This window comes from Daldinia caldariorum (genome assembly GCF_022478825.1).
Source record: "Daldinia caldariorum strain CBS 122874 unplaced genomic scaffold F4812scaffold_5, whole genome shotgun sequence".
Lineage (NCBI taxonomy): Eukaryota > Fungi > Ascomycota > Sordariomycetes > Xylariales > Hypoxylaceae > Daldinia > Daldinia caldariorum.
The window spans coordinates 302,978-322,928 of record NW_025953041.1 but is presented as its reverse complement, the minus strand read 5'-3'; the positions used below and the strand labels follow the sequence as shown (position 1 = coordinate 322,928).

The window sequence follows — 19,951 nt, the reverse complement described above, 5'->3', positions numbered from 1 at the left end:
CTTCATCACAATTTCTAGTGAGTCACTCTTTATAATAATTTTCAGTCTGAGGAATTAAAAATAGAACGACGAGCCTGATGACGGGGCAAAGTCTCCTGAAATAAGTAATGATGAGCTGGTATGTGAATGGTCACGTGATTAACATAAATTCATACTGCTAATGCCTCTGGCAGTCAGGGGGTTATCAAGTACAGTCTGAGCCAAGACCAGCTCCAAGTTGTAACAGAACTGATTCTCGAGGACGTGTGGCTTGAGTTCAGCTTGAAAATGGAGTACCGAATTTGAGTGTGGCTGTCTGACGCTACAGAGTGCAGGCGAGGACTGCGTCGGCCCTCTCCTAGGTAGAAATTGCATCCTAAGGTAGTCTGCGGAAACATAGTACGTGATTTCTCTCGCAGTGTCCATGAAGTGACATGCTTGAACAAAGAGTGGGTGTTGGTCGGAAAATATATGACAGATGGGCTCATCCATGGTGGATAACGCGACGATGAACTGTGCACCCGAATTATTATTTCCAACATCGCCAAGCCTCAGTAAGAGGTAGGCATTGATTCCTTGCCCTTGCCGTAAGAACAGATTCCGATTATGGTCCCAGAGTTGTTTAGGAGAAACTGCGACAATCTGACAAGGGGCTCTTGAGAAGTCCGCACAGATCGCGCCCCGAAATCGATTTTCGACCGTTTCTGACTCGGAGGGACGAAGATCTTTGCGAATATATACAAGAGTATTATCGCCGCGGTAATGTCTCATTTGCGGTTCTGCCTTGAAGAGAGAGTGCGATTTCGAGCGAACGTAGCCGTTAGCAGTCTTGGTCAAATATACGCCTAGCCATCCATCAGCCCTATCCTTAGGCCAGTCATCCCTTTCGGAAACGCCTAAATCCCAGACAAGGTCCTCAGTGGCCTCGGGAATACTAATGAGGGCAGTCTCGATTCGAAGGCCCTTATTGGTAATGGCGAACTCTGTATCAACGATAGCATCTTTAACTCTTCGCTTTATATTATAAGCGTAGGAAAACTCCCTGGGAGACCTGGCGAAGATGCCTCGATAACTTTGCTGAATCCAGCTTTCGGGGCCTGGCAGATCTGTCCACGCAAATAACGACAAGTCGCTGCTCTCTTTTGCAATTTCCTCTTGTAGTCTCATAAACGCCTTATGGCCTTCGCCGTATATCATTGGCATGCTGACGCCGAATATGCCCAGCAAACAATAGGCCGTATCTTCAACCCTGGTTGTCTGCCTCATTGACGCCCAAGACATGCGTCTTGCTACGGGAACTTCGAACATCGCTTGACTATCACATAAGACTTCATAGTCGATTCTGGTGACTTCGGCCAGGAAGGAATTCAATTCCGGTTTGCGACCCCTGAACTCCCACTTGGCGTCGTAGAACTCCGCTGCCCTAGGGGCAACCACCTCTTGGAGGGTCCAGCCCCGAGTCAACCATCTACAGCGTGGGAAATGCTCTTCAAACGACGAGCCGGATGGGAGGTCGGACAGAAATACAAAGCAAACGGCGGCGTTCGTATACCATCTAAACATGGAATTGATGGCCTCGGATAACTCCGCACTGCTAGACTTGTCTATGCAACAGCTATCTACCCAAGCGTGTCGCAAGCCGCGAGCAGACGCCAGTTCGCACGTGCGCATGATCTTTCTGAACCCCCTTTTCCCGTGAGGCTGCTCGGGGGCTTGGAATTCTTGGAAGGAGACCTCCTCATCCTCCCAGGTATGCGATAATATTGCATACGTGTATTCTTCTGGCTCGTCGACTAACTCCAACCGACAAGTCTGAGTGTTGATAAGCCACATTCTCAATTCAGGCTGACTTGGTTGGGCTGTAGCTAGAGGTAGAACTTCGATCTATTTTTTGAACGTGAGCTTTTTCTGGGGACTGGCGATAAAAGAATACAGCTTGAGTCTCGCTGCTCCTGGAGCTGAAACATGGCGGACGTGTGCTGACAAGTTGGCTGGCGTACAATACCGTGAAGAGATAGGGTATGAACAATGATATGCACTGTGCTTACATGTGCCAAGCCAAGTGGCTTGTTGAAGGTGGTGATGAGTTGCTGAATTCATTTCACTGCCTTGATGAAAAAATCAAAATAGGGGTCATACTAAGGGGATAACACGTCGAAGTGTATTTACTATCAATTAATTCTCCGGAGAGGAATGATCAACATGGAAGTAGCATCACCAGATATTTCTAAACTACCTACCTAACCTATGTAGTAGAAGCTCATTGTAGATTTGATATTACGCCGCGGATGCCTAGGCAGATGTTGTTAGTCCACCGAAAATCTCCACTCCGGGAAAGCCGGGAAGAAAGGGTTTGACGGATGCCGAGGTAAGGATCCTATGAGACCCATCTAGGAGGTCCGGAGTGCCTGACGGAGCAGTCTTGAAGTTTTTAGCAGCCCTCCGAACGCCGATAAGCCAATCCCCTTTAACGCTTGCACCTCAAAGCACCTTCGAGGTGTTCCTTATACTGCTATCCTAGTCGGTCTATCACCCAATACGTCCTAGTGTCCCATACCCTTGATAGACGTCCTATTCTTTCCGTCAGGCTCGAGAATAAACGATACCATCTCTAACACGGAAATAACCACAAAAATAAATCGTAAAAATTGGAAAAAGCAATGATTATATACGGAGTTTTTATTTATTTTAATGGTACTTGTTGTTTGGCAGAATTGAATATCTGAGGATGCCAAGACCCGGCCATTAATTCTCGAGCCTGACTGTCTTTGAAGATGATAGAAATACGAATACGCCAAAACTCATCTCCGATTCAACGTTAGGCGATTGGTGAATCAGACCATCACGAAATTGACAAGTCCTAGCCAATCATAAGTCAGTCCAAAAGTCCCCAACGGTTTCCACATTAGTTTCGAGCAATAGACTTCGGTATGGAGAGCATCGCGGCTCCTTAGTTTAACCCGACGCCGATGTGATCAAGTAGCCTAAGTTATTGCAACCAACATATCCTTACTTCCCGTTGAATATACGCCAATGCGGAGCTATGGGTGGGGAATAGTTGAATAAACACTCTACGTGGGCAAAGCCTCCAAGATATTTCACATCTAGGTAGGTAGCAAGGTGGACGTCTCACCAGCATACACAAGTCCCATATATACGATTAAACAAACTTAATACCGTGGAACTTTCTAGATTGGGAATTGTCGGTCTCGCGTTTCGCCTTGTATTTGCTACAACATTAACAGGTACCTTAGGTAGGTAGGTAGGTACTCGCAAATACCTGCTCGGCTCGCGACATGGCGCCGAGCCAATCTGGCAAGAGTATAAATGCACCTATAGCTCATACATTAACCGATCTAAGCTACTCATCTACCTGATATAGGTATAGAAATCGTAAGCCGGTCAATCCACCTAAGACACACATCGTTTCGCACATCGTCACTTAACAGAAAGTCTTTCAAAAATGGCTAGCCAAACCAGGAAACCTCGTGTTCTGATTGTTGGAGCTGGTCTCGGTGGACTTACATTAGCCCAATGCTTGCGGAAGCAGGGTGTTCCCTTTGAAATCTTTGAGCGAGATACCAGCGCACACTCCAGATTCTTAGGATGGGCTATCGGGATACACACGTGAGCTCTAACTTACCCACCCCTTTTGGGCAAATCGTGAGGGGATGATGAGGTCCAACCTATGTCTATAAAGCATCTGAAGCGGATTACTTTCATTCTAGCTCGAGTTATACTAATTAGGTGTTTAGGATCCTCGACGACTTCCTTTCATCAGTCCCAGAAGGTTAGCATATGGTAACCCTGGTTCTCTTCATTTGATATAAGGAATCTCAATATAGTGTCTCTAGGACTTGAATTTACTAATCTCTAATATTCATCTAAACAAACAGACTTGCCGCCATTGAAGGAAAGCGTAAGTCATTTGGCCCCGCTGAAACTTGAAGCGCAGCTTGCCTTTCATTTTCCTGGAAAACACTTAGCGGTAAACTCTACTCCTGAGTGGCCCATTATAAGGGCGAATAGGCCTCGCTTTAGAAATTTGCTCTCAACCAATATCCCAATACAATGGGGAAAGAGGCCTACAAAAGTTGAGCAGAAAGAGGATGAGATCCAACTTCACTTCGAAGACGGAACTACAGCTACTGGCGATATCCTCGTAGGGGCAGACGGAATAAACAGCTTCGGTGTGTGGCATTCCCCGCAAAATTCGCTTTATCCTTTTGGTCTAAAGACCTAAGACTAATCTGACCTACACGAGATGGATAGTGCGCGAAAGTCTTCTTGGCGTCCCGAATACTCAAACTCTCCAAGCCATACCAAGCTGTATAGTTGTTGGCGAAACGACGGTTACTGGAGAAGTGTTTGAGCGCCAGCTCTCTATCGCCCACAGCTCCTACGTCGTAATAGGAACGACTCCCAGAGAGTACTCCGTGTTTGTAGGCTTGAACCACGTGAGTGCGGATGGAAAGTCCGGGCGATACTACTGGTTTACACAGGAGAAAGATCCGATGATTGCTAACGAGGACCACTGGAGTAAATCCGCTTCGCGGGAAGAGCTATACAATTACGTTATGAATTTAACCAGCAATCTTGATCCTAGGTTCTCCGAGGTCATCAGGTCAACAACCTTGGATGAGCTTAAACCGCAGCCGATGGTATTTCGCGACGCGCAGATCGAGAACCTGCCGGTCGGCAGGATAACCCTTCTTGGCGATGCAGCTCACCCAATGAGCCCATGTGAGTTTCATATCGCGATGCTGAGCCGCTTAGATTAATTACTAATTCCAATCCCAAGTCCGCGGTGAAGGAGGTGTGCACGCTCTCCGTGACGCGCTGAACCTTGGAAAGGCCATCGCGCAGATAAAATCGAACAACACCGACGAGATCAAGTCTCTGCTCGGCCCCTACCAGGAGGAGATGCTGAGCCGAGGCGTACAGGCTGTCAGAGCTTCTAGAGGTCAGCAAGCCACTGGGATCTCCGGGGAGACAATAGATGCAAAGCCACCTGTGGTATGGGGAAAACACGCTGTAGAAGTCCCAGACGAGACCATTATCCTTGAAGATGTCCTCCCTTGACAAGAGTGGAAGTCCCTCATGGCTCATGGCAAGCCTGGTAGCCAATTTCTTCTTCGCGGTAAATAAAACCGATTAAATGGGGAGGGTCCGTGATTTATTATTCTTCTTCTTCCAAGCCTTACCCATCACCTAGGCTATTTTTAGCGAGAGTTTCGGGACGGCCCGGGCGGTGTGGAGTCAGTTAAGTCCGCTTTCGTCAAGGTCGCTACGAGTTCATATTCCTTAAGACACGTGAATAATATCCGCCGATCTAATACAGTGATATATACCTTATATAATACTATCTGTCAATCAATCTTATAATCCAATGTGACAGCCTGAGCACCGTTCCTCTAAACTATGATAGCTAGGTACGTACGCTTGTGTTAGGTGGAGGGAGGTGTGGCCAAGTCGAAGAAGTTCAGCAGACACGTCAGGATGTGACGCTTCGATAAGTTCGCGTCGTAGTACGGCATATTCGCTCTGTCGTTGGTGTACATGGAACGTTTGGGCCGAAATGTTCGACCGGCGAGTTGGCATCTAGGACTAGTTAGGTCTTACGCATTTGTATCAATAAGGGTAGTTGACAAACCAAGTACCTGCCTCATTCATAATACCTCGTCACAAGACCTGGCAGTCTCAAGTATCAGCTGCGACATTATTTTGAAGAGAAAAATCCCAAAGCCACCAATTATCGGTAATTGTATGGTGCAAGAGACTTTCTGAATATATGACGCTAGAGATGTGGGCAGAATTCAAGGATGTATGACACCTATAGATCACACATTGCACCCTTCGCGCTGAATAATAGCCTCCAAATTCTTTTTTATACACCATAAATTACATGTATAGCTCTTTAGTAGAACTTAGATAAATATGAATAGAGTGTCAGGTGTCTCACTTGAGACTCCTTGAATTCAAAGCTATCCTAGTTAGAGTTCCCCGAGGAACAACTAAGTTTTTTTTCCCTACCCTATGATCTACGACGTATCATAGAGAAACTCAGCGGCGTAGGCCCCAAGAGAACGAGCATAATTCAGATTTAGTATATAGAGGCAGGTTTGGCTGAGCTCTTGCATAAAGGGTTCTACCGCTTTGTTCAAGGTGCATATCATCTAGTGTGTGTGGATTTTACACTTCCATTCCTGGGAAGTGATGTTGAGAACTGACTTTAGCCAAAGCCTAGCTGCCCCCATATTTTGTTTTATGGACTTGTAGAGCGATCTAATACAATGAACGATTTTACTTTCGAACTTCTCTGAATAAGGCGTGATATAAAAAGAGCTAATACATCGTTATTGTACATGAATATACCAGGTAGGTACCTGCCATCAGAAGTAACTCGAGAATTGATAAAAGAAAGTGAGAGGTACTTAAAGAAGGCTGGGGATGATCCAAGGCAATGCTCTTGGCCGAAGAGATTGAGGCTGACTGCACAGTTACCTGTTTCAGAGATCTGATGTGATCAGGAATCTTGCGCTATGCAAATCGTGGATATTTACAGGCCATTGTTATAAGCCTCTTTTTGCCTCCAGCCTTTCATTTCAGGCCGGTCAAATATGAATGCCATTCAAAACTTCGGATTGGAGCAGACGCACGATACACGAGATGCAGAGTGTCGCTTATGTCCAAGCGTTTTCATTTGGCGTTATATGCCATACTTCCATATAGGGTGTATGACGGCTACTTGCATCGACGAAAACACACAGATCACCCTGTCAAAGAATCTCTAGATACCAACTTTTACTATGTACCTAGGTAGGTATATATCGTAATCTATCGCCGAGTTAGCTGTACGATGGCACGGCAGACTGCCGTGTAACCTGGCGCACCGTACGACCAGCCAGAGACGTCTCCAAATCTACCTAACATGCCACAACACAAAGGTGAGGGCAATTATGTACATTTGTTGATGTATGCTACCATCCTTTTTGGCAGCCGGAACGCCACATGATTTGTGGCCTTGCCTCCTGCTATATGTGTCGTGCTAGGTATTTCTTGCACGCCAACAACGCACCCCTCGGCCAGCGCATCTCTCCTCCGGGGATGCAGCTTCGCGAACAAAGCCCATCGTGCATTATCACATTCGCAGAACCGCAGTAGTGGTTGGCTCATTTACCCTTGAGCCTCAGCTAGCAATGATGAAATCTGTAGATCGGCTCTTTGCTTTTAATTCGACCCGCGGTGGCTTGCTCATAAAGTAGTATTGCTAGACTAGTTGCTATACCTGTATACTAAGGAGGAGGTTCTGCAATGCGGTCGAACAAAGTGTGGAGGACCGGTCCTGTTGCTAGAGTATCATGCTTCCTGCCCTCCTATCTCTCCTTATCTAATTTTAGACAGCCTTAAAGATATTAAAGAACTGTACCTACCTAAACAGAGGAACATAGCCCTGCCTGCGATAAACACGGATCTTAAACCCCCCCAATGATCAAAAGCCATGGGTATTGCAACACCGTTGAGAATACTCACACAACAATCATCTGCCGCAGACATAAAGGCTAGAGGCGAAGGTTTCCGTACCCTTACGATAACCCAGTCTTCTGAAACACACATAACCGTTATTCCACTGGGTAATAGTCAACGATGGACCGCAACAACACCTGTCCCGGTACCGGCGAGTTCCAGTGGCAGCTCTTCTAATACCGGCCTTATAATAATGGGAGTCATTCTTATATTGTCTCTTCTAGTTCTTTGTATATGGTTCTTTTGGTGTAGGAACCGTAATGACAGCTGTGCCAGGAGAGGGCGGTCAAGGAGGAGGCGTTACCCTCACTGTTATCCTCATATAAAGGTTGTTCGAGGCCCACCAGGGCCACCTGGAATCCAAGGAATCCCTGGAGTACCTGGGATACCTGGACCCGTGGTAGGTCTTCGCCGTAAAATAGAATACTGAGTATAGACTAATACCTTATTCTCTCATATGGCCCAGGGTCCTACAGTAAGACCCTCATGGCGTTTGAATCGCCTTTGGTACCTAAGATAGGCAGACTAACACGGCCATCTTTCTTACACAGGGACCTGAAGGTCCTCAGGTGGGTCATTTTTGACATACTCTCTAGCTGTAGATAATGGTCGAGCTCATAATGTTTCCATAGGGACCATGCGGTATCGATGGGGCACAGGTAAGCTATCACTGTGGTATAAACAAGCGAAGTAACTCAAACAGCGAATGTATTTCCTAGGGTATTCCTGGCGTTGCTGGGCCTCGAGTAAGTTTCCATCTGCCATATAAACTGTGAAACTGTCAGGCTAAAATTCCAATCACCTGCTTAGGGAGCGACTGGAGCAGTAGGCCCACAAGTAAGCCTTCAACCGCACATAAGCTAGTTAATTATAGGATAACCCAATTGACATCCTCAGGGCCGGGTTGGCGAGAGAGGCGAACAAGGTCCTCAAGTAAGTAATGGAGGTAGTTTAGTTGGTTAATGTTTGGACTGATACTTTTTCAACAGGGCAATGCTGGTGATCGTGGTCCCAAAGTAAGTGTCCAAAGAGAATACAGAGCCTGCGTGTGATAAATTAACATACGCGCTTAGGGGGAACGAGGTCTTGATGGAGCTGTAGGACGTAAGAAGTTTATCTTCACTTTTTAACACCTACCCCTTATCAACCGATTACTGCGTTGGGAGCATCACGCTGACTTTGATAAAAGCACAAGGAGGACACGGCCAACCTGGTGAGTCGTGCCTACAACTTATACGTACCTACCTATGTAGCCATTGAAGTGTTCGGATTTACAATACTTTGCTACACTTTGCTACCAGAAAGCCTTTCTGATATAAAAGATAGGTCGCGACGGCAGGGATGGCCGGGATGGTCGTGATGGAAGGGACGGTAGAGATGGAACACCGGGTCGCGATGGCAGTGACGGTGAAGACGGTGTCGACGGAACGAATGGAAGGGATGGAGCTGACGGGAAAGACGGCACTGACGGAAAAGATGGCGCCAATGGTGTTGACGGTGCCGACGGTGCCGACGGTCGCGATGGTATTGATGGCCAGGACGGAAGAGACGGGCAAGACGGTGCCAACGGTATTGATGGTCGTGATGGTGTTGATGGAACCAATGGAGGGGACGGTAGAGACGGTCAGGATGGTGAAAGAGGCGAGAGAGGTGAGAGAGGAGATCGTGGGGATCGAGGAGAACAAGGAGAAAGGGGAGAGCAGGGAGAAACAGGGTACAGGGGGGACAAAGGGGATAAGGGGGACAAGGGGGACAGGGGGGAAAGGGGCAAAAGGGGCGAACGAGGAGAACATGGTGAAAGGGGAGAGAGAGGAGAGAGAGGAGAGAGGGGTCCACCAGGCGGCTACGAGTAAAGACCAGAACTCCAATTTTGCTACATCATATTTTTACTGACCATTTATTAGGGCTTTAGTCACTGGGAGCCGGGCGTGGGAGCCGGACGTTGGAAGAGGACATCATAACTGTTGCCGACGCTGCTGGAATTACTGCGGAGGCTTCTGTACGGACAATTGCGGTAGGGGGGTCTATTGTGATGGTCATTGCGGCTGCGCATGTCCTTGCTGTCATTAGCAGGATGGATGAAATGTCCGCGAAAACGTGTTAGACATCTACTACAAGACGGACCGGCTGGTCAGGGGGTTAGGGGGTCGGGAGATATGGCATGGTACGGTATAATAGCGTGGCGGTACAGCGATCGGATTTGATAGCTTGGTTTAGGTAAATCCTGATATTTTGATTGGTATAGAAATAAGATATATATGGCGTACCCCAATGGCCTCAGAATAAAGAAGGGTTGCAGCCGAGATGCTGGTAGTAGGATAGACGCCATATCTTGGCCTGGGTAAGGTGACATCAAGTACCCCAAATACCTACCCCAATTATCCCGCCTATGCCAAGAGCTAACCCAGATCTACGGATCCGTACTTACGATCGGAAACCGTCAATTCCACCAATAAAATTAGTAGCGGAGCGCTTCTTCTGGCAGCTTGACCTCGAGGACAAATACGATCTGGCTCGGATTGATCTGTTCGTCATACGCTACACTGTCCAAGGCAGTACCGATATATAAAGGTTAGTGTATCTCAGGTATGGGATGTCATCTACGGAAAGTCAGCTGAGTGGGAGGCCGCGTATGAGATTTCTGTCTACGGAAGCTACCTAAATTATGGAGCTTTTTATATGTTTATATTTCATTACTCCTGCGTTGACGGATTTTTCATAACCTGCTGACATCCGATGGGAGGGTCAAGTAATGATATTTGCTTATAGATTAAATGGAAGATATTTTGATTTTTGTCCCCGTATGAGAGTGTTTCGACCGCCTAATTCTATACTTAACCATGATTGAAGCCAACGGTGTGAGACCTGTCGTCCCATGCATATATCATGAGCAAATGGAGGCTTTTTCCCGCCAGGAAGCTAATGCAGGCTCGATTCCGGAAGTAATGCTGGATTCAACCCTTTCTAGAAACATAACCTCTCGTTTTACTAACCTGTTTAGACTCGAGCCTTGTCGACCAAGACTCTGCGTGTCGCAAGTTGCCTTGGATACGGTCTAACGGACTGAGATGATAAAAATAGACACTACCTAAGATAATGTAAAAAGAGTAATTTATCAACCGATTCAACCCCTAAACGAGGGCATCTCTTTATTTTGCGCGAATTTTGATACGCTCAAAAGACATAACATTACTACTTTCTAAATGTGGCGCTCTTCCCGGCCTTCTCTCCATGCATTTTCCTCGCCGGTTTCGGGCCCTCCATCGTCATGCCGTAAGGATTAAACTTCGCACCCTGAGGGGCCCTATTAGAAGCTCTAGCCGCGGTTAGAACGGATTTCGCCTTGCTGTAGTCGAAAGGCTCATCCTCGTCCTCGTCCTCGTCCTCATTCTCGCCCTCCCCTTTATTCGCTGCGTCAGCGGATGCCTCTTTCCTCGCCTTCTTAGCCAACTTCTTCGCTTGTCGGCGCTCTTCCTTAAGAGCCTCTTTGCGAGCCCGCTTTTCGGCCTTCTTAGCTTTCCTCTTCCTTCTCTCCTCCTCGCTGTCATCCGAGTCGGGGACCGCGATTTCATCCGTATCCATAGGTCCGGCTGAGGTAGACTCTGATTTAGATGGTGTGTCGTTCACCTCACCCTCATCCGAATCCGATTCGATTTCGGGCGCTTTGCGCTTTAACCCGGTCTTTAGCGTAAACTCAATATCGACTGCCTCTTCTTCTAGCTGAATGATCGATTCTTCCATTTGAGTTTCCGGCTCTTGTGCTGGCGTGTCTACCACTTCTAGGACCTTGCCCGACTTAATAAATTGCGCCCACGGAAGTTCGAATTGCACGGCTCCTTTAGGCTTGCCAACAGCTGATCCATCCCATCGACTACTTATCGGAACCTTTCCCCATAATCTCGATGTCTGGGAGACAAGTTCCTCCATCCCTGATATTTCTGTATCGTTGCTTCTTAGTTGAGGGAGCACCGCCTTTGCAATTTCACCGATGCCCATCGTAGGCGGTGCGTTGCTACGGATAACTTCGGCAACGCTGGGACCGTTCAGTCCTTCGGCCTTGGCCTTGCTGATGATCTTGAATAAGTCAAACGCCTCCCGCTTGGCTATGTGGGATGTGGAATCAAGCAGGCTATGAAGAGCTTTGGGATCTGGCGGCATGCGCCTGGCTATGTCGAAAAGCGCCGCATTGCTCATCACAAATAGTGAACTTTCATCTTCGCGACGTGCAACCTCGTCTCGCCACTTATGCACGGCCCGAAATACAGCAAACTGTTCTCTTGAAAACTTTCCGGCAGATTGCCTTATAAGTAGGTTGAACCATCCAAAGGGGCCCTGGCCGTTGTCAGAGTCATATGTGGACGTTTCGTGTCGTCGTAATGAAGTCTCTTTGGACTTGTCCAGTACTTGGTTCATCAAATTTTGTCCAGATTCTCCAGGGGGTTGTTGCAGTAATTCGTTGCGCATCATATCGTAGATATATAGTAGGTAGTGGGTATCTGAGCGCGCATAATAGAACATTTCGTCAGGTATCGGGCTGATATCTACGTGTTAGCAAGATTCAAGTGCGATGTGCGTATAAGAGGATTATCCCATACCGTATTCTCCAGTCAGCTAATTGATACTTCTTATCTGCGTCGAAGTCGACGAACTTTTTTAGCAGATACGCAAGACTCCTGCTAGGATATTGGAGCGCAACTGCTGCCTCGAACGTATCGAATAGTCCCACGATATATAAACCGCAGTCCCGTTGCAACCATATTATATCCATATAGGCACCATGTAGGACCTGGTATTGTTAGAAGGATAGATGAGACGAAACAGGATGTAACAACGAACCTTGACAATTTTTGGATCGGCGAAGACTTCGTTTAAAACCTCCAGCTTGTGGCGCCATGGTTGTAGAGTGTCAACAACCCAATCCTTCTCGCGCGTGCTGATCTGCATCAGCGATAAGAGACCGCTGTATGTTCTGAAGTCATGATGCTCCGTGTCGATAGCAATTTCCGTAGCGTTTTTGAGCTCTTTCAGCATATCTAAAACGCCCTCAAACGTATCAACGAAGGTGGCTGTGGTGGTTTCGACGGGTTGGTATTTGATGGGTTCTTTTGTTTGGAAAACTGCTTTTGGGTATTGCAACTTGAGTATTTCGGTCTCGTAAGGGTGCTTATATCTAACACCACCGTTAGCTTGGCACAGGCAACGAACTCGTCATGGTATTTATATATCCCGAGAGTAAATAGCGCTGGGCCTTGATAAGGAGGAATTTAACCACACGGGAAAGAGTTATAGAAGAAACGTACTGGGTCGCCTGGTTGTCGTCGATGAAAGTATCTAGACTTTTTTTGAGAGGGGTGAGCGCGTGTGGTTTGGCTGTAAGTATCGGCTTCCACGGCGATGGATCGAGGTTATTGGGCTTTAGTTCGAATGCATTTTGAGGTTTAATGATATTCGCGCGGCGAAGAGAGGTTTCTAATGTGGTTGGTTTAGATTTCTTTGATGGAGGCCCCGGCTGCTCGGTCGGCGCGGCCTTCCGCTTGATAACACCCGTGTACTCGTCCAGGCAAGTGTCGGCTTTTTCTAGTAGCGTGTCGACCACATCGACGATGCGCGACCAATGAACATCGACATCATCACTATCCTCTAGAGCGGGCGCCTTCAGGTCGGTTCCCTTGGTTGCAGATGCGAGGAGGGATGAGGCCAGGGAAAGTAGGCGCGAGGATGTATCATCTAGCTGCTCTTCAACATCCGGATTGCTTGTTTTTTGGAAGCTGATGTCTTCGGCAGCTATCTGGTTGGTTAACCTAGTAGTAGCAACAAGGGCAGTCTGGATCTTCTCCTGCATGGACTTGAAATCCTGAGGGGGTTCCATGGCTGCCGCTCGTGTGCAACGTCTGTTTGTTTTTGTCGGCTGTCGGCGACAGGGAACCTGGCGATAAAGAGTTGGCGATGTTTGGGGGATTTGAAATGCGCCGGGCCAATTCAAAAAATTCTAGATACAAGCCTAAAAGGTTATCGATAATGCATTAAGGTTATGTATTGCTTAGTGGATCCCTCCGCGCCTGCATAGGAGGTAGGTACCTATGTATTGTACACTTGGAAGTACCAGGTGGACCTAAACACGCGACTGCCCAGGTGCTTCTGCAGCAGTGCAGGTACCTGGCAGGTAGGCTAAGATAACGATAACTTAATAAAGATCCAGTTATTCCCACACGTCCCGGTGTTGGCTTACAGCTCTTAACCATCTTCACCCGTCATTTAATCCATTTAATCTTTCAATGTTACTCAGCACGTTTTAGTTTTAATCTATCAATTTATCGATATGTCTGCATCTCTGGCGCCGGAGTGTAACGAAGTAAAGGAGTAAGTCTCATTTAAATAACTATAGGATTTACCAAAGCTCAAAGCTGATGGGTGTAGGCGATACGATACTTGCTTTCTTAAGTGGTATAGCGAGAGTATGTATGGAACTCCCATTCTGCCTTGGCTCAGTGTACTAAATTCAAAGAATACCTGCGAGGCAACGGCAAAGCAGACGACAACGAGTGCGCTAAACTTTTTAAAGATTATCAGAAATGTCTTCAGGTACGGTAAAAATAAAATATATATGGTCCTTGGTCTGAACCCATCACATATGGGGACTTATTTAGGTACTGACCACATGTAAAAACTAATGAATCAACATTTTAGGTTGCGCTTAAAGAACGAGGTATAGATAAGCTCTTAGACGAAGCAAGGGAAGACAGCAAAGAGAGTGATGCTCTTCATATGAAAAGGAAATGACGAAAATGATGGAAGTCGATACCTCAATAAGCTGGCCGCATGAAGTGCCGAGTTTCCGAAATGCTCCATTGGAAATGGATAATGGATATGCCCTAAAGTAATTACCTAAGGCTACATATACCCAGAAGTTGAGATTCTTGGGCTGACTGCGGATAGTTATGGATCATTAGCTACGAATTGCGAGATGATCTCAGCCAACGTAACCAACGTCATACTTCTGAGCAATCCCGCGGTTTACTATTTGGTTCCCAGAACCAAGCTCAGCCTTACCGCGACTTAGCTAAAGTGACGATCCTTGACAAACTGAGACCACCTACGCCGGCTACGACAACGTAACCATAATATCTTGGCGGTTTGTTAGTGTTAGTGCATTAAGAGGTAGCCTAAGGAAATGGGGATGAAAGCTCGTATTTATTCTTGGTAACCCAACCTGTGCGTTCAAAAGCGTCTTAGAACCCCCCTTCGAATTTGATGATTTCTTCAGTCAATTTCTACGGATATGGAGAAGCTTTACAACATTAGTATTTATACAGTGTTGGAAAGATATCTTTTACGAAGTAGATCATCTATGGAAATATTAAGTCGATAAAATGTGTTATAATAATGCTCTGCATACAATGCGCACTCGATATTTCCCTAATACCCTTTTGTCCTTTATTTGATCTTCCAATGGATTAACTATTATTTTTCTATAAACTAGTATTCATAAAGATTAGGTAAGTTCAATTAAGTTCGATGGTGGATCTGCGGATCGGAGCTTTGCAGGCCTCGACATTGGAAAGGCCGGAAAGGGTGATCCCAGCGACGCAGCTAGGTAATTCTTTTGTGGGGGGCTGATAAATTGCTTCGGACTCTATCGATAACCTAAAGTACACGCAATACGCAATGCAACTCTGCGAGTCTAAACTGCAAGGGGGTAGCAGCAACAAACAACTAACAACTTCAACATTCAAGCTTCGAAGGTCTGCCGTCTCAACTCAATTCCTCTTCCATCAAACCCTCGTCGCTCGTTATACGTTATACGTTATACGCTTCGGGCTGATTCGTTGCCAGTGAGCGAGTGACTTGGGAAACGAATGAACGTAAACCAGCTACGACAGTCTCATGCCTCATGCGACAAATAATACCAAGCTTGACGCAGACCCAGCATTTTTCTCCATAGCCCATCGCATCTTTCTACTCGACACGACCGATATTGACCAACGACATTTCAAACAACTATAGTTCTGGCTATACTTCATTTGAAGGAATTCTCAACCTAAGAACTTGACAACCACTGCGATCTTGTCTACACCAGGAAAAAAGAAAAAAAGAAAAAAAGAAGAAAGGAAAAAGAAGAGAGAAAAAAAAGAAAAGAACTATCAAAATTATAGGCGATGCGACCTGAATAACATCTACTTCCGACTTCCTACATGCACCCTTTTTCTATCCTCACCCTCGCGATCTTCGTGGCTGGCTACATCACTGCCCGATGGGATCTCGTAACCCGGCTCTACGAATTGGCTGTCTTCGCCTGGGATAAAGGTGTTATTGTGAGTAAGGGGTTTAATTGTCCGGTGCATTTGAGAAGTAGAGGGACTGGGCATCTGGGTGAAAGGATCTGCGAAAGGAAGAATATTTATCTAATATTTGATCGCTTTCAATCTAGGCCCGAGCTACTCTGGGATTTGCTCTGTTGAGTTTCGTATTTGCCCTCATACTTATACCTGTGCAACATATTGCTCGAATAGAGGCCGATCTGGTATTGCTATTCCCCCCTTTCTAGGTCTAAATCAAATTTGCTGATGGGCAATTGTGTAGCATCCGCGATCACCTAGTCTCGGAATATCTGCTCGGGAACAACTTCGGCGCAGAGGCTCCTTCTAAGTGGAGTACTCTGACGCTGGCTACCTGGTAACCTGGTCATGCCAGAGCATGATAGACTGATGAGGGTATTTTGGCCGAACGACATTCTTAGGTCCGATGCCCCTGGCGTTATTATTGGTTGGAGGAATTCAAGTCTCGATGTTGTTGTGATCGCGGTCTTGGACCATGTCGACGTGAGCAATTTGACCCTCGTTCCTGTTGTTCTCTGTTAACGCTATTGTGTTTCAGTCAAGAAGCGTCGAGAACGCGTTAAAGACCGGCATACTATTGAGAAGTGCGCCGCATCCTATACCTCGTATATTTGAGCTATGTGGACAGTCGTCGATGCATGTTCTTGGAACTACAAACCGGGAATCCCACATCGAGCCAGACTCCTCCTGGGTGCGAGCTATCGTTAGTCCATCCGAACGGGTACCCAAGATCACCTGTCCTAGAGCGTCGAGCATTCAAATTGTTTTATTCGAGAGGCCGATTCCACTTCGTATGCAGTACATATCCTTGAATCCAATTGCACTCTCGCTCGCCGATAAAGAGGACCATGCATTATATCATGCGTCCGATAGTTCGGAGGCTGAGGAAGAGAAACAGGAACGAAGGAATAAGCAAAAAAGGCGTCTCTTGGTAGACAAGCTCAAGAATCACTCAGTCTTCAAGCATGCTCCCTCGCTTAAAGACAGAGCTCTTGAGAGAATCGTCAATCAAATCAACTGGGCATGGGAGCTAGAACGGCTGCTGCAGAAAAACGTGCCACTTATCGGTACCAGGCCTAAGCGTGCTCTCAGTGTATCCGAGCGGGTGGTAGAGCAAGCTACAAACATGAGGAATTATGTAGTCCTTTGGATATGGGACGTGACCATTCTTTATCTATTCCCTATAATCCGCAGGGCCTTTATACTACTTCTCCTCGGCCACCGGTGCGCAGCTGAGGCTTTATTACTTATACTGGAATGGAGAGCTCGGCCAAGCTCGCCTGCTCTCAAGGATGTATCTGCAACAGCTCAGCAAGTGGAAATACGCCTCCAGCAGTTCTGCTACTGGCCTATGCAGTATGTAAAACTCCGTCTCCGGAAAAATGACTGGGCTAGTGTTACGACCAGCCACCCAGATTACATACGATTTTATAACAGCCTCTGGCTTGTAGCCAACGACGTTATTATCGGGATTGCCCTTGGCTCTTATATCATCGAGAATGCTGAGTGGGTGGCTGACACGATAAGCATGCTTCTGGGGAGTTATACCATTGACCTACTACGGACCAGCATCTCTTGGCTCATGGGTTGGCCTGCTGGTTTAAAGTTGAATAGCGAGTTGGCCTTATTTTTGGGCGACTTGTTTCTTTGGGTTATTGACTACTGGTCTAGTTGCATTGGCACATTAGAGCCATTACTGCCTCGCGTGGTTTGGTTCATTGGGTTTTCTAGCTTCGCTGGAGCTAGTATGCCTATTGCCCTTTTCTCCGACTTGCTCTCGGTCCTCACGATCCATATTTACTCGTTTTACCTGGCCTCGGCCCGTATTTTTCATTGGCAGTTGACGATCCTTCTTTCCCTTTTCCAACTATTCAGAGGCAAAAAGTATAACGTGCTGCGAAACCGAGTGGACGCCTGCGATTACGATCTCGACCAGCTGCTTGTCGGTACCATCTTATTTACACTTTTATTCTTCTTACTACCTACCGTTGTCGTGTTTTATCTTAACTTTGCCCTTGCACGCATGGTCATCATATCATTCAAAGCTATTTTCGACACCATGTTGTCTTGTTTAAACCATTTTCCATTGTTCGCACTGATGCTTAGGGGTAAAGATCCTCGGCGTCTCCCGGGTGAGTTTCTATTCTATTATTTTTCTCCTGCCTACAGTATAAGTTTCTTTGTGGTTAACATTGACCTAGGCGGCATTCGTTTTGAACTTCGTGATACCCCATATAGACTTAGCACTAATTCTACGTCGCCTTTGCCGTTCCTCTCGCAGCCTACTTCCGTAATCTATCTCAAGGTTCGTAACTTGCTGATCGTATAGTACCTAGTAGTAACAGTGCGTAATAAACTAATATGACACAGCCTATACCTCTTGCGTTTACAGCAATGTTTCACCAGTATTTCCAGATGGGTAGTCGTATTCGCAAACACTACTTATCACCTCGGGTACTATTTTGTCTCGTTACGGGCCGTTTTGTTCCACCAATTCATCGGAAAGCCCTCTACTCTTTACAATATAGCATGCTCCCGGCGCGTCGGGCGGGCATCATGGAGATGTGGGAAGCGCTCAACTCATTACCGGCAAAGAAGCGACCTGTACACGTGCACCCGTATGCGTTTGCCTCTACCATAAACCTAGACGGGAGACGGCATATGAATGGACGTGCGGGAAGAGGTATGAGTAAGGAATATGATTAACGAGGCATCGAGTGTGTAGACGATATAGACGACAGCGGTGATGACGGGTAATGACATTCTGTATACCGGAAGCAAAACGAGAAGTGATACTTTCAATGCGTCTGATGAGCGTTCGTTAATACGATAGGTATAGAACTTCCAACGTGGATGAACTGAGGTACCTAACAATACAGAGATACTAGAAATGATGGCATCAGTGGATATAAACTATCACTGTATTCCTACAATACGCCAACACCTAGTCACACAATGTTGGGCATTTTTTCGCCAATATGCAGAAGATTGCTATGCTGGCTTCACTCATAAAGCTGTTAGCTGGAACTGCTGACTTCCAAGTGAGGCTCGGTGCGACGGTAGCGTGTTTACTCCAAAGGCATTTAAGAAGTATAGAGAGCTCGTTGGATCTCCATCTGCGGGGGGTTATGATGTTTTACGAATCAATTCGGGTATGTAGTGGTAGGTGGTCGTATGCCGATCCGGATTGACCCATCTCCTGGGTCCGTTTGTCATTGAGCTGAATACCTAATGTACCTGTGTGTTCAATCAAAGTATCACTTTAGACCGACGTATTGGAAATACCTAATGATAATAATCATAAACATGCAGGTCATTTATAAGATCCTTACCATCTGTGTCCTTGGCATGTATCACTCCGCGTAGATGGCCCTAATGGAGAGTGCTTGTTTATGCTCTTCTTTATTTTGCTGCTATTTTAGAGGTGCCACGTTGATTTTCAGGCGATACATTTGTAGAAACCGGGATGTACTGTAGGTTACCTTAGGTACTTAGGTACCCGTATAATGGGGTGGGGGTGCAGATGATGATGATGTCCCCCCTGCTGGCGGCACTGCGACAGCCCTCGGGGATGCTGGGGTAGTACGAAATTACGAAATACATGTCACTTTTTACTTTTCCAACTCTTTGAAAAGTCACGTGTGACGCATGTGATAGGTACTAGGCCCAGGGTCCAAGGTCCAACGGTTAGGTGGGTACATAATTGTACATATGTACGGCAGGCATCAGCGGGGGCTTAGATCTGCATCTTCCCGTGGCGGCGCCAACCGTCAAACTCATGTAGCCAATATCAACTACAAACGCCACCAAGGAGCAACTTTAACTCGCAACCTGTATTACTATTCGAAACCGATAGTTTTGAATATCTACCTAAATCGAGAGCTACCTAAGGCATAAAATGCAAAAATGCGTACTACAAGAGATAACAGCTCAGCATCCGGCAGGCTATTCAGGCCGGTTTGCATTGGAGTACTCTAACTCCAATAGTAGGCGCCGACCAAGTAAACGAATATGATCTATCATCTTTTACTTAGTACCTACTATGTATAATCCGTTCAATTTGTATGCCCAAGCTGCTGGCTACACCCAGGAAAACTTCCTACCTAAAG

The 19,951-nt window shown here is 46.6% G+C and overlaps 6 protein-coding genes across 6 annotated transcripts; 4 read left to right on the top strand and 2 right to left on the bottom strand.

Moving 5' to 3' along the window:
• Nucleotides 1-138: 138 nt before the first annotated feature.
• Nucleotides 139-1,812, bottom strand: F4812DRAFT_457707 (HET-domain-containing protein; the record flags this gene model as incomplete). Its single annotated transcript, XM_047937218.1, has 1 exon — nucleotides 139-1,812. The coding sequence occupies one exon, from the start codon at nucleotides 1,810-1,812 to the stop codon at nucleotides 139-141; it is 1,674 nt and encodes a 557-aa protein (XP_047791479.1).
• A 1,630-nt stretch (nucleotides 1,813-3,442) lies between these two features.
• F4812DRAFT_457706 (FAD/NAD(P)-binding domain-containing protein) lies at nucleotides 3,443-5,061 on the top strand (the record flags this gene model as incomplete). Its single annotated transcript, XM_047937217.1, has 5 exons — nucleotides 3,443-3,606; nucleotides 3,735-3,769; nucleotides 3,876-4,169; nucleotides 4,252-4,722; nucleotides 4,781-5,061. 5 exons carry the CDS (start codon nucleotides 3,443-3,445, stop codon nucleotides 5,059-5,061), a joined length of 1,245 nt encoding a protein of 414 aa, XP_047791478.1.
• Nucleotides 5,062-7,963: 2,902 nt separating this feature from the next.
• Nucleotides 7,964-10,075, top strand: F4812DRAFT_457705 (uncharacterized protein; the record flags this gene model as incomplete). Its single annotated transcript, XM_047937216.1, has 11 exons — nucleotides 7,964-7,981; nucleotides 8,058-8,075; nucleotides 8,139-8,165; nucleotides 8,226-8,252; nucleotides 8,317-8,343; nucleotides 8,404-8,439; nucleotides 8,496-8,522; nucleotides 8,580-8,610; nucleotides 8,696-8,719; nucleotides 8,833-9,156; nucleotides 9,972-10,075. The coding sequence occupies 11 exons, from the start codon at nucleotides 7,964-7,966 to the stop codon at nucleotides 10,073-10,075; spliced, it is 663 nt and encodes a 220-aa protein (XP_047791477.1).
• A 556-nt stretch (nucleotides 10,076-10,631) lies between these two features.
• On the bottom strand, nucleotides 10,632-13,455 carry F4812DRAFT_320757 (ribonuclease H-like domain-containing protein). The gene is made up of 4 exons (XM_047931450.1): nucleotides 12,807-13,455; nucleotides 12,343-12,676; nucleotides 12,102-12,292; nucleotides 10,632-12,040 (listed from the first exon to the last, which is right to left on the bottom strand). The coding sequence occupies exons 1-4, from the start codon at nucleotides 13,373-13,375 to the stop codon at nucleotides 10,699-10,701; spliced, it is 2,436 nt and encodes an 811-aa protein (XP_047791476.1). The 5' UTR covers nucleotides 13,376-13,455; the 3' UTR covers nucleotides 10,632-10,698.
• A 1,687-nt stretch (nucleotides 13,456-15,142) lies between these two features.
• F4812DRAFT_422194 (uncharacterized protein) lies at nucleotides 15,143-16,108 on the top strand. The gene has a single exon (XM_047933636.1). It carries the CDS (start codon nucleotides 15,699-15,701, stop codon nucleotides 15,963-15,965), a length of 267 nt encoding a protein of 88 aa, XP_047791475.1. The 5' UTR covers nucleotides 15,143-15,698; the 3' UTR covers nucleotides 15,966-16,108.
• On the top strand, nucleotides 16,108-18,684 carry F4812DRAFT_320693 (Gpi1-domain-containing protein). Its single transcript, XM_047931449.1, has 4 exons — nucleotides 16,108-16,325; nucleotides 16,381-17,974; nucleotides 18,044-18,147; nucleotides 18,213-18,684. Exons 1-4 carry the CDS (start codon nucleotides 16,191-16,193, stop codon nucleotides 18,546-18,548), a joined length of 2,169 nt encoding a protein of 722 aa, XP_047791474.1. The 5' UTR covers nucleotides 16,108-16,190; the 3' UTR covers nucleotides 18,549-18,684.
• The last annotated feature ends 1,267 nt before the right edge of the window (nucleotides 18,685-19,951 follow it).